This window comes from Heterocephalus glaber, unplaced genomic scaffold (assembly GCF_053883595.1).
Source record: "Heterocephalus glaber isolate CG9 unplaced genomic scaffold, H.glaber_assembly_v1.0 deba00001608, whole genome shotgun sequence".
NCBI classification, from domain to species: domain Eukaryota; kingdom Metazoa; phylum Chordata; class Mammalia; order Rodentia; family Bathyergidae; genus Heterocephalus; species Heterocephalus glaber.
In genome coordinates, this window is record NW_028258379.1 from 15,896,852 (window position 1) to 15,909,913 (window position 13,062).

The 13,062-nt window shown below is 35.8% G+C and overlaps 1 protein-coding gene and 1 pseudogene across 24 annotated transcripts in view; one reads left to right on the forward strand and one right to left on the reverse strand.

The window, feature by feature from the left end:
- The window catches only part of Ttll5 (tubulin tyrosine ligase like 5), a 300,152-nt gene that overhangs the window by 103,172 nt on the left and 183,918 nt on the right, over positions 1-13,062 (forward strand). For 23 of the 24 annotated variants that reach the window (XR_015444939.1, XR_015444938.1, XR_015444940.1 and 20 more), the window contains one exon: positions 10,139-10,201. The exons of the other annotated variant lie outside the window; for it this stretch is intronic. Coding sequence is in view for 17 of the 23 variants with exons in the window: in XM_087195100.1 (XP_087051226.1) it covers positions 10,139-10,201 (63 nt within the window). In the remaining 6 variants the exon portion in view is untranslated. The remainder of the gene's footprint in view (positions 1-10,138; positions 10,202-13,062) is intronic. 24 annotated transcript variants of the gene reach the window in all.
- On the reverse strand, positions 6,060-7,091 carry LOC110346648 (serine/threonine-protein phosphatase 2A catalytic subunit beta isoform pseudogene; annotated as a pseudogene).

The following is a 13,062-nucleotide window of genomic DNA, read 5'->3' on the forward strand; positions in this document are numbered from 1 at the left end:
AGTTTTGTAACTTTAGCTTTTATAGCAGGCCTATAATTGTTTTGAACTAAATGTTTAGTGTATAAATTTCCTAAGTTCCTCTTCAGTGACATACCAGTTTTGATCATTGTGTTATTCCATGTAAAATACTCCCTAATTTCCTTGTTGACTTTTTTTGTGGCCCATAGGTTATTTAGAAGGTTGTTTAGTTTTCAAATATTTGGGGTTTCCCAAAGATCTTGTTGTTACTGATTTCAAGTTTATTTCTGTTGAAGTGAGAGAACATACTTGGTATAAATTGTATATTTTTAAATGTATTGAGATGTGTTATATGGCTCTTGGTAAGTGTAACATGTCTGTTGAAGAGAATATATATTCTGTTATTGGATGGAGTGTTTCACAGATGTCCATGGTCATGGGGACTGACAGAATGTTGTTCAGATCTTATCTTTACTAATTTTATTATTTGTTAAGAGACTAATCTCTGTCTTTGGTTTTACCAGTTTTGCTTTTTTATGTATTTTGAAACCCTTTATTAGGTGCATGTGCCTTAGACTTGTTATACCTTCACTCTTTCTCTTTTTTTTTTTTGATTTTTTTGTTTTGTTTTGTTTTTTGGTACCAGGGATTGAACTCAGGTCCTTGCGCTTGCGTAGCAGGCGGCGAAGCCACTGAGCTAAATCCCCAGCCCTCTTTTTTTTTTTGAGACAGGGTCTTGCTATTAGATTCAAACTGGCCTTGAACTCACTGTGTAGCCCAGGCTGGAGCAGCGGTCCTCTTGCCTCAGCCTCTCAAGTGCTGGGATTACAGGCATGTGCCTCTGCACCTGGCTTTATTATACTTTCTTGATAAATTAATTTTCTTATTGTTAAGAAATTTTTATTTTTGATAATATTCTTTGTTCTTAGGTTTACTTGATTGCTGTTAATATACACTACTACACTACTTCAAACTTTTTATCACTAATGTTGGCATGGTATAATTTTTCCATTATTTGACCTTTAAAAAATTTTTAATGATGGATAAAATTTTATGTATTTGTCATGTACATCATGATGTTTTGAAATATACATACATTGTGGAGTGGTTAAATCTTAAATCTAGTTAATTAACAAATACATTACCTCACATAGTTATTTTTGTGGTGAAAACACTTAAAAGTTTTTACACTTTTTTCAAGAATACAATATATTGTCACTATCTTCATGATACTATATAATAATAGATTTCTTAAACTTATTCCTCCTACCACCCTGTGATTACCAGTATATATTCTTTGAACAACAGCTCCTCATCCCTTCCCCGCCATTTACCCCAGACTCTTGTAACTGTCAGTTTGTTCTCTACTTCTTTGAGGCCCGAGTTTTTTTCCCACATGTGAGTGAAATCATGTAGTATTTGTCTTTTTGTGCCTGGCTTACCTCACTTAACATACTGATCTCCGTGTTCATGTTGTTGCACCTGACAAGATTTTGGGGTTTTTTGTGTGTGGTGGAATAGTTCTATTATGTATACATATTGTCACTGGACAGGGTCCAAGGTGGTTCCTGAAGCAGAGATGAGAGATCTAAACCACCATACCTGTAAAATAAGTCTGCAGGTTCACCAACTTCTATGACAGGAAAAGAATTTTCAGGACACATTAGTAGGAGGCATAAAGGGATTTATTAAGCAAAAAGTTAAAAGTATACACTCAAAGAAATAGAGTGCAGGCCTTCAGGAGAGAAAGGCACATTATTTCCTGGACTTGGGCACATTTATGCTTCTCTTGAGGGGGTGGAAACCCCAAGAAAAGGTGGCCCACCCCCCAGAAGGGTATTGTCCTGGTTTATAGGTATGAACCCCAGTATTTTTTTCTTTTTCTTTAAGATGTATAATAGATCTTTTAAACTTATTCTTTAGGCATTCTTTGAATTCTCTCAACCTATTCCTTTATCTTAGGATCAGGTTCCTGTTCTTAACTTGCTCAACTAAGTCAATTTATGGACTTAGAGTATTCCCAAGGAATTTTGACTGTGATGGGTCTGGAAGGAATGGAGCCTAAATTTAAGCAAAGGAATTCCGATATGTATAGCCTTGGCTTGCTTCCACCATGTCGCAGAAGTTGCAATCTTCTTAAAAGTACAATTTTTAGTTATGATTTCCCTTGTCTCCTTTCTACTTATCTTTATTTCTTGTATCCTGCCTCAGTACCACGTTATCCATTCATTTGTCTATGGACACCTAGGTTGATTCTGTATGCTGACCACTGTGATAAACATGGGAGCACAGATATTTCTTCTGCACACTGATTTCATTTCCTTTGGATATGTACCCAGTATGGGATTACAGAATCATATGGTAGTTCTGTTTTTAATTTTTTTGAGGAACTTCCATTTTAGTTTTCCATAATTGCTTTACTAATTTACATTCCTTACATTAATTTTTTTTTTTGGTACTGTGGATTGAACTTGGGACCTTGCGTTTGCGAGGCAGGCAGGCAGAGCGGAACCACTGAGTTCATAACTTACATTCCTATCAGCAGTGTATAAAGGTTTCCTTTTCTCCATATCCTTGCCAGCACTTGTTTTCTATTGTCTTCTTTTTTTGGTGCTGAGGATCAAACCCAAGGCCTCATGCATGGGAAACACTTGACTTACCACTGAGCTATATTCCCAGCTCTTTTGTCTTTTTGATAATAGCCATTCTAACAGGAATGAGATGATATCTCATTGTGGCTTTAATTCACATTTCTCTGATAATTAGTGAGTTGAGAATTTTTTCTTTTACCTATTGACCATTTGTATGTCTTCTTTTGAGAAATGTCTAAGGAAGTCTTTTGCTTGTTTTTATTCATTCATTTTTACATTTTTTATGCTTTGTTACCGGGAATCAAACTCACGACCTTGTGCTTGCCAGGCAGGCTCAGTGCCACTGAGCTAAATCCCTGTCTCTTGCTTGTTTTTAAATAGGGTTGTTTTCCTACTATTGAATTATCTGTAATATAAAGTTTTTGAGATCCTTATGTATTTCAGATATTAACTCCTTATCCAATATGTAGTTTGAAAATATTCTCTCCAATTCTGTAAGTAGTCTCTTTGTTGTTTCCTTTGCCGTGCAGAAGCTTTTTAGTTTATTGCAATTCTATTTGTTTATTGTTGCCTGTGATTTTGAAGTCATACCCAGAAGAAATCATTGCCCAGAAAATGCCATGATACTTTTTCCTCTGTTTTTCTCTAATAATGTCATAGTTTGAGGCCCTACATTTAAGTCTTTGATCCATTTTGAGTTGAGGTTTGTTGTTTGTTTTGTTTTTTAGCTTCTTGAGAAAAAGTCTCACTTGTGATCCCCTGCCTCAGTCTTCCAAGAGCTGGCATCACAGGTGTATATGTGCCTGGCCCTTGGATTGATTTTTTTTTTTATAGATGAGAAATAAAGGTCTAATTCCATTCTTCTGCATGTTGATGTCAGTAGTTATTGAAGTGACTGTCCATTCCCCATGTGTGTTTTGAGCACCTTAGTTAAAACTCAGTTGGCTGTAAATGTGTGGATTTATTTCTGGCCTCTCTATTTTGTCCCATTAGTCTCTATGTCTTGTTTTAGTATGCCAGTACCACACTCTTTTGGTTGCTATAATTTTGTGATATATTTTGAAGTCAAATAGTGTAATGCCTCAGCTTATTGCATTTGGTCAAAATGGCTTTGGCAATTCAGTCTTTTATAGATCTATACAGATTTTATACTATATTTTCTATTTCTTAAAAAAGTGTCATTGATATTTTGATATAGATTGTATTGAATTATAGATTGCATTGAGTAGTATGGACATTTTAATAATATTTATTCTTCTAATTCATTATCTTTCCATTTATTTATGTTTTCTATTTTTTCATCAATATTACATAGTTTTCAATGTAGAGATCTTTTATCTCCCTTGTTAAGTATATTCCTAGGGGATTTTAGTAGCTATAATAAATAGGATTATTTTCTTGATTTTTTTCAGATAATTCATTGTAGTGTATCAAAATGCTCCTGATTTTTGTATGTTGATTTGTTATCCTGCAACTTTACTAAGTTTGTTTGTTAAATCTAACAGTTTTTAGTGTAGTCTTCAGGGATTTCTATGTTGAAGATCACATCATCTGCAAACAAGGACAGTTTAACTTGTGCCTTTACAATTTTGATGCCTTTTATTTCTTTATCTTGCCTAATTATTCTGACTAGGTAGGACTTCGTATACTTTGTTCACTAGAAGTGCCAAAATTGGGCATCCTTGCGTTGAAGGAAAAGCTTTCAACATCCAATGTGATGTTAGATGTTTAGATTTTCTATTTCTTCAAAATTCAATCTTGGTAAGTTGTATGTGTCTAGGAATTTACTCTTTTCTTCTAGATTATCTGATTTGTTGCCATATGATTGTTCCTAGCTGTCTCTTATGATCCTTTTCATTTCTGTGTTATTAGTTGTAATGTCTCTTTTTTCATCTCTAATTTTGTATATTAGTCTTTTCTCCTTTTTCTTCATTTCTCTAGCTAAAAGTTTGTTGACTTTCTTTCAAAAAACTAACTCTTCATTTCACTGATCTTTTGTATTGCTGCTCAAATGTCTATTTCATTTATTTCTGCTCTAATCTTTTTTTTTTTTTTTTTTTTTTTTTATACCGGGAATTGAACTCAGGGCCTTGCACTTCCCAGGTAGGCACCACTGAGCTGTATCCCCAGTCTGTCTCTAATCTGTATTATTTTCTTTCTTCCACTAGTTCTGAGTCAAATTTGTTCTTGTTTTTCTAGTTCCTAGAGGTGTAACATAAAGTTTTTTAAGAGCTTCTTTTTTTTATTGTAGGTATTTGCATGGCATGTCTTTTCTCCTTATCTACCTATACCTATCTGTATCATTATAGTTGTGATAGTTTTCTCATAATGTGTGGTCTAAACTTTTAATGGGACTATTTAGAGCATTTACATTTAATGTAATTCTTTCTATGGTAAGGTTTCTATGCCATATTACTATTGGTTTTGTATTTGTTGTATTTTTGTCCCTTTTAAGAATTTTCTTCTACTTTCTTTGGAGTAATTTCTCCTGCCTCCTTTTTACTTTTTTAATGATACTGCTTTAGGGTGACAGTATACATTTTTTACTTATCATAATGTCATTTTCTTAATTTTTTTTCAAGACATGGTCTTGCTATATAGTTCAGGCTGGCCTTGAACTCACTATGTAGCCCAGGCTGGCCTCAAACTCCTGACGATCTTCCTGCCTCAGCCTCCCAAGTGTGGAGGCTACAGGAATGCATCACCATGCCTGGCTCTCCATAATGTCATTTTCAAATAATAATACACTATTTCCTCTATGATTTAGGAACTTTGCAACTTGTATATTTTTATTTTCTCTTTCTGTCCTTTGCATTACTATTATTATACTTTACTGCTGTATAAGTCCCATAGAACACATCAGTTTTTCCTTCGAATAGTTACAATTTAAGCACATTTAAATGTAATCGAAAGTCTCTCGTATTTACATAAGCATTACCATTTTCAATTCTTTATTCTTTTTATTTGTGTGTTTGTTTAAAATGAAAAGTTTATTTGCTCAGTACACCAAATGGGATGTGTGCACTCTCATGACAAATATACAGAAATATGGAGATCAACATAAAGCAGGAATGTAAATGAAGGCCAGTCTCTTTAATGTTATGACAACATACTCCCAGGAAGAATCTTTTCTTCAGTTACTTACACATTTCAATAAAATAAAAGGTAATGGATTAAGTGGAAGTCAGCTTATGAATTTTTCTTAAAAATAAACTCTAACTGTATTAATCCATGCTAGTTAAACACTGTAACTAAAATTTCCAAATAAGCACAAAAGGAGATAAAGCAGTTAGTTACCCCTTTTGCTGGAACAGTCCAGAGGAAAATAGTTACTACAAATACAGCAGACAAACTGTTAGATTTGACCAATCTAGAACATAGTGTACTAAATTTCAGTCTCAAATTGTGTTAAATGCTCATCATTAGTATCACACATCTTGGTCCATGGTATGGTTTAATGCCAAGACAGATTATAGTTTGTTACAGAAACAGATTACCATTGCTTTTTTTAAATTTATATATATTAAAAAGCCAGGTATACTTTCACATACAAAGGCAATTTTTTCCCAGGAAAAATTAACAGAAAGTCGTGTGGGATGCACCAAGTAACATGAGGCTCTCCACAACAAGGTGCTGGGTCAAACTGAAGAAAAGAATATTTTAAAGTGTCATCCAATTCCATGATAGCAGCCTGGTTTCCACAACGATAACAGTAATTGGGTGCGCTGAATATGGTAACCACATTCTGATCATGACACTAATTGTATCCCTCCATTACAAGCTGGTGGGCATGAGAAACCAGTGTGAGACCGTTAGCATGGTTAAATGTTTCAGAAATATCTTGTCCAAATGTGTACCCAGCACCACATGGTAAAATACCCCATCCACCATGATGGTCTGGATCTGACCATAAGAGATCACACATTGGGCCCTCCTTGGAACTTCTTGTAAACAATCCAGGGCTCTTGTATGATCCAGTGTATGTATAGATGGAGAGAGGCCACCATGGAGGCAGAATATCTGTCCATCTACCAAAGCTGTAAGTGGAAGATAAAGAGATCTATAAAATATTTCCAAACATTGGCATTTCCGTATTTTCATAGACATTCACTATAAAAGCCATATAGATATACTTGGGCAGTTTGTCAGCTTTCATGCTTTCTTCTCAATGTGGTAATGCATTCTGAGTAACCCACCTTTAATTCTACAGAAAGAGTCACAGTCTCCACAAAATAATAACCTCTCTTGGCATAGTGGACAATGAATAGATACTTTGTATCTGGTGATTTTTCTACCAGTTCTAGAGTTCCATAAGGTCATGGAATTGGCCAGGTACTTCTCCACAGATGGTAACAGGACAATGAACCTCTTGCACATTTGATTCTTTTGTTAAAATTTCCTTAGCCTTCTGGCACAGAGTCTGCACTTGGTTCTTGTTCACCTGTTTACACTGGTTCAGCTGCTCGACCCACTGGTCCAGGTCCTTGGTGAATGCCTTGCTGTTCATGGCAGCCCGCCACCCCCTGCCTGCCCCAGTGCCACCGCCCCCCCATCAGCTCACAGCCAAAGTTCAATTCTTTATTCTTTCGTGTCAATGCAGGTTTTCTTCTGATAGCATTTTCTTCCGTCTGTAAAACTTTTAGGATTTTGTTTTAGGCAACTCTAATAACAAATTCTCTCAACTTCTCTTTATGTAAAAAAAAAAACTTTTTTTGTTGTTGTTTTTTGAGAGAAGGTCTCACTATACAGTTCAGGCTGGCCTTGAATTCACTGCGTAGCCCAGGCTGGCCTCAAACTCATGACAATCCTCCTGCCTCAGCCTCCAAAGTGCTGGGATTACAGGTTTGTGCCACTATGTCCAGCAAGACTTTTACTTTCATGTTTGAAATTTTTTTGACTACTTATAACTTCTAGGTTGGTACTTTTTTCCAAATTCTTTAAAAATATCTTTGAATCATCTTCTAGCTTGCATCTTTCTTAGAAGAATCTGTAGCAGTTCTTAATCCTTGTTCTCTTGTGCCTAATTTTTTTTCCCTCTGATTATCTCTGTATGACTGCTTTTCAGTAGTTTGATCATGATGTGCCTTGGTCATTTTCATATTTCTTCTGTTTGGAATTCATTGAGCTTCCAGTGGACTATGGATTTATGTACAGTTTTCATCAAATTTGGAAAAGTTTTGGCCATTATTTCTTCAAACTTTTTTCCTAGTTCTTTCCTTTCTTCTTCTGGGACTCTGGTTACACATTAAGTTGGTTTATATTTTACCACAAAGCTAGCTGTTTTCATATTTCCTCAGACTTTTTTCCCCTCTCATTCATTTTGAGTGATTTTCTGCTTTTTTGTCTCTTAAGGCCATTCATCATTTTGTCTGCAGTGCCTAATCTTCTGTTAATTACAGTGAAATTTTCACTTGAGATATTTTATTTCTCATTGGTAGAATTCCCATCTGTTTGTTTTTGTCTTCCTTTGTTCATTTTTGATTGTTGTCATTTCTTTTAGATCTCGTACATATGTTATAATAATTATAGTAACTTTTGTTTATGGGTCACATTTTTCCTACTTCTTCATATGTACAGTAATTTTTTGATTAACTACTAAACATTGTAAATGTCACATCTTGAGAATTTGGATTTTATTGCCTTTTTAAAACTCCACTGATTTTTTTGAAGCATTGCTATGATTTATTTAAAGTTATTTGTAGGTCTAAGATAGTTCTACCACTAAAGATTCTTTTGGAATGTCTATTAAGTGACCTCATGTTCAAGAAGATTTCTCTGTTCTGGCTGGTGAGTCTCAGTTTGCTGCCCTGAATGAACTTCAGAAATTATTTTGCCTGCACTTTGTTCTTAATCGTTGTTTGTTCTAACAGTTGCTCTTTGCTCAGCCTCACAGACTTTTACTGTGTTCCTGAGTAGATTGGTATTTACCCAAAGACTCCAGGGGCCCTTGTGATGGTGTTTTAATTGCCTCTTATGTACAGCTTCCTTCTCTCCCTTGCATTGCTCTGGAAATTCTAGCTGTTTCTTAGAACTTTCATTTCTTTCTTTGTTTTGTTTTGTTTTTTGAGACAGAGTCTCAGTATGTAGTCCAGGCTGGCCTTGAACTCACTATGCAGCCCAGGCTGGCTTTGAACTCACTCACGAGTCCCTCCTGCCTCACCCTCCTGAGTGCTGGGATTAGAGGGATGCATCTAGAAGAATTTTGATTTCTGTCATCTCAGCTCATACACTGTTGGGGTGTACTTGAATTCCTCCTTTCCCACATAGTCTGGAAATTGCACAAAGGCAGAGCAACAGTAGGGCGTACTTCACTTTTTCCCCCCATCAGGGATCACAGTCCATGCTGCCAATTGGTTAATGTCTGAAATCAGTTGTTTCACAAGTCTTGCACACTTTCCTAGCTATTTGTACCAAGAGGGTGGGTCCTATAACAATTATCCTCTCCTATGTAGAAGCAGAATTCTCTGTAGTTTTAATTGCTTTTGAACTTTTTCTGAACAAATGACATGCTCTGTTTCCTTTCCTTTTTTCATTAAGCATTATGTTACTAAGATTCATGTTGTTGCATACACCTACAGCTCATTCCTTCTTAATGATTTACTGTACTTTGCTATGTGTTTGTACTGCTGTTAATTTTCCCATTCCCCTGTTGATGGCTGTCTGACTTCTTTCTGGTCTTTTGCTCGTAAGTACCCCTGTGCTATACATATTTTGCTCAGTGTCTCCTGGATGTACATCTAGGGGTGAATTGCATCACGCAGCTTTCCTAGAAGAGAAAGTCCACTCTGCAAGGCAGTATGTGGCAGCACCCTCAGGCATGCAGTGAAGACGGGTAGTTCAGACAAGGGGCCCTCTCCGAGCATGTGGAGTGCCCTGTTGCAGAAGACTGCGTTCAGTGGATGGGCTCAAGCTGCTGCTTGGCATGGGGAGGAAGTGTCTGTCAGAGACAAAGGATCTGTGGAAGGTGTGGTGTGAGGGGACTCTGAGGAGACTTCCTGGCTGTACTGCAGGACTGGTGTTGGACAACTGTGTGGAAAAGTGTGCATGAATTGTTGGTACAGATGATCCAACTTCTGAAAGTATGTGCTTCCTGCAGTGGACACGAGGGAGCCTCTGAAGCTCTCAAGTTGTGGCATAACATGACTGCAGCAGTCTCCTACCTACATTTTCATGCCCTTTATGGATCTATCCCAAGCTTTTTGTGACCTCTTCTGTATATATAATTTCTTTGGTGGGTTTCTTTTTATCTTTCAGTTTTATCTTCTGAATATACTATATCACCTTCTAGTAACCCAAATGCTGCTCCCCTTTTCTTCTTTTTATGTTCTAAATTAAATCTTTTGTCCTTACTCTTTTCATTTTACTCCATATCTGCTTCTTTTACATTTTAAAATTTTGATTTGAGCAACTCTCTCATTTGCCGCTTTAGAAAGAATATATTTCTAAAAAAACAAAAAAGAAACAGTATATTTCTTTAGGAATGGTATATAAGTAACCTGTTATTTTTGTGCTTGGTCCATAATTTTATTTCTGTATTTTCCTCCTGAACTAAGCTTAGGAGGTAACTGGTTTCCTTCTTTGTCCTTCAGGTCCTACCTTGAGCACAGGACCTCCATGAACTATATGCTGGCAACACGCCTCTTCCAGGACAGGTGGGAATTTGCTGAATTTATAAATTTAGGATTTGATCATAAGATTAGGAGAAAATATATACAAAAGGAGGAAATAAGCTTTATAAAAGTCTTCATGTAAAATCTATGATAGAAAGGGCCTTGCAGAAGACACAATATAATACCTTATTTTCCAGAATTTATCAATAACTCAGTAGTCTCTAATATTTTCTTTTCTTTTTCCCAGTACTGAGGATTAAACTCTTATATCATTTTCAAAAGCCAAAAATTAAACCATAAAGATCTTTGAGTCATCTTAACACATGCCCTGAACTTTTATTCTTCTAAGAAAGTTCATACTCGGTGCCTTTCTTACCTTAGACACAATTTTACCAGACATGATTATCTGTTTTTCTAAATAGAAAAGATTAGAATTATCAAAAAATCAGAAAAAGAGAAGGGAGGTAATTCACAAAATAAATACAAGATTTGTAAGAAATGACAACTGATAATCTTAATACTAGGGAAAAAAGGGAAAAGAAGGAAAACAGACACTGGAATTCAAATGCGCACAGTCAGGGATGACTTGGTCCCACATATTTTTGTCCCCTCTGACACATGACTCCCTGAAGTACAGTTCAGTAATTGGTTATAAAAATCAGGTACTGTAGTTAGTGAAATTCATATACTTTTAAGACTATGTTTTACTTTTTTTGAAAGGTTCCTACAATAGTCAGATTTCAACCATTTCTTAAAATTTCATGATCTAGTATCAGGAAGTACAGGGCATTAATACTTTCTGTATATTTTTGGTAAATACCATTGATTAATTACACGTATAGCTTTTGGTGAAAGAGATTCTTGGATTTACTTGGAAGACATAGACTTTCAGCTCTTTATATTTAACTTTGAATTCTTGGGTCCTGTCCCTCCCTTCCACCCCTCAAAAACTTTGACAACTTTATATTTATCTTTTGAATTCAGATACTTACCAGGATGCATTTTGGTTTGTCATTTTTTAATATTTTGATTTTGGAGGAGTGAGTCCTTTTGGTGTAATGATTTAAGCCTTTCTAATGTGGGAAGCATTCCCTGTATTCTCTCCTTCCTCTTTGGTGGAATTTTTGTTAGCTGTGTTTTGTCTATATCCTCCTTTTTAAAAAAAATTTTTTTTTCGTATTCTATCTCATCTCACCTTTATGTTCTCAGAGACTTCTTTGTTTTTCTCCTTCGGTACCAAGGATTAAACCCAGGGCTTTGCATGTGCTAGACAAGTGCTCTACTATTGAGATATATCCCAAGCCCTTCTTGGAGATTTCTTAAACTTTTGTCTTCTGTACCTCTAAATTGGTCTTACTATGACGAGAGTTCAATTTTTTTATGTTAGCAAGTATTATTTTAATATTCAAGAATTATTTTTACTTCTTGATTAGTTTTCATATTTTATGGTATGTCTTCAAATTTCTTTGTCTTAGATTGTTGAAAGTTCCTTTCAGCCATTTACATTATATTACTCCTTTGTATTTGTTCTTTTTGTTCTTGTTCTTTCTAGTTTTTACTGCCACAAGTCTACAAATATTCGGTGATTTTTCATTGTCTAGTCATATTTACAGATAATAGACTTTTTGCTTACCATAGGTCATTGGCATGGGTTAACTCAGAGTGTGTAGGTCTGTTTCTGAACTGATTGTGCTTGAGGCCGGATCTTTCCATACTTGGGCTGCCTATGAAGGCAAAGGGAGGGCACAGGAAGTAAGCTGGAGACCACCATGCAAGCAGAATTAGGAAGCATTCCCTTAGGAGTAGCACAACAATAAAAATTTTGAGATATAATAATACATTTTTCAATTAATATGTTAAATAGCAAGGCCTAACAGCAGGTCTGATAACTACCACAATTTCAAGAATAAGTACTGATATTTTGAAATACTTGTGACAATTCTAAGTAGTATGAAAAAAAGAGAGAGAGAGATATGTTTCTGTTGATAATGAAGCTGCACTAATCTACTACTATGGATGGTTTCCTACATGTATATTGGAGGAAATGCTAAATTCCAGTGAGAGGATATAATTGTTTTTGCAATCCAAGTTGGTATACTCCCTGCATTTTTTCTTCAGGACCCAGTTAATAACTCGTGATTATAAAGTATTGTGAAAACTTTTGATTAAGAAAACGTAAATTTCCCTGTTTAACAAAGAAATGCCCTCATGACCTACTCCTGCCTACTATTTTAGCCTAATATCTGCTTTTCCATACCAACCCATAGCCTATTAGGCCATATTTTCTTGTTCTTTCATATCTCCTAATTCTTACAAACTCCCTCCCCTTCTCTTAGAATGGCCTACAGACAATCCCTAATTTCTACCTCTGTTTTCCTCCTCTAACCTAGACTAGGAGGGAATATGCCCAATCCTTTTATCTTTCAGTCTGATTTAGATTCCTAGATTGTATTATAATATCTGTTCACTGACTTTATAGGTTTGCCCTTAAGAGTGAATTCTGTTTTGTTCATCTTTATTAGTATTGAGAACCTACCAGATGGTAGGCACACACACAAAAATATGCATTGAAAACAGGAAATTGTTTTTGTTCTAAGACCTTCTGTCTTCCACTAAATCTCTTTTCTTTAATCTGAATTGTTGTTTTCTCTTTCAAATTGAATTGTGTTCGGTTAATTTTTCTGCCATCTCCCCTATCCTCAGCCCCTCCCCCCCCCCCCCCATCCTGCACTGTCAAACAGTATCTGCCCTGGTGTTTTGCTGGATGGCAGTAGTTTCAATCCTAACTGCACATTACTATCCCCTGGGGATCTTGTAAATCACATTTATGCCCTACCCTCATCCCTGGAAGGGAGTGAACTATAGTGATCCTTATGAAAAGCTGCCTGGTGATTGTAATGTGA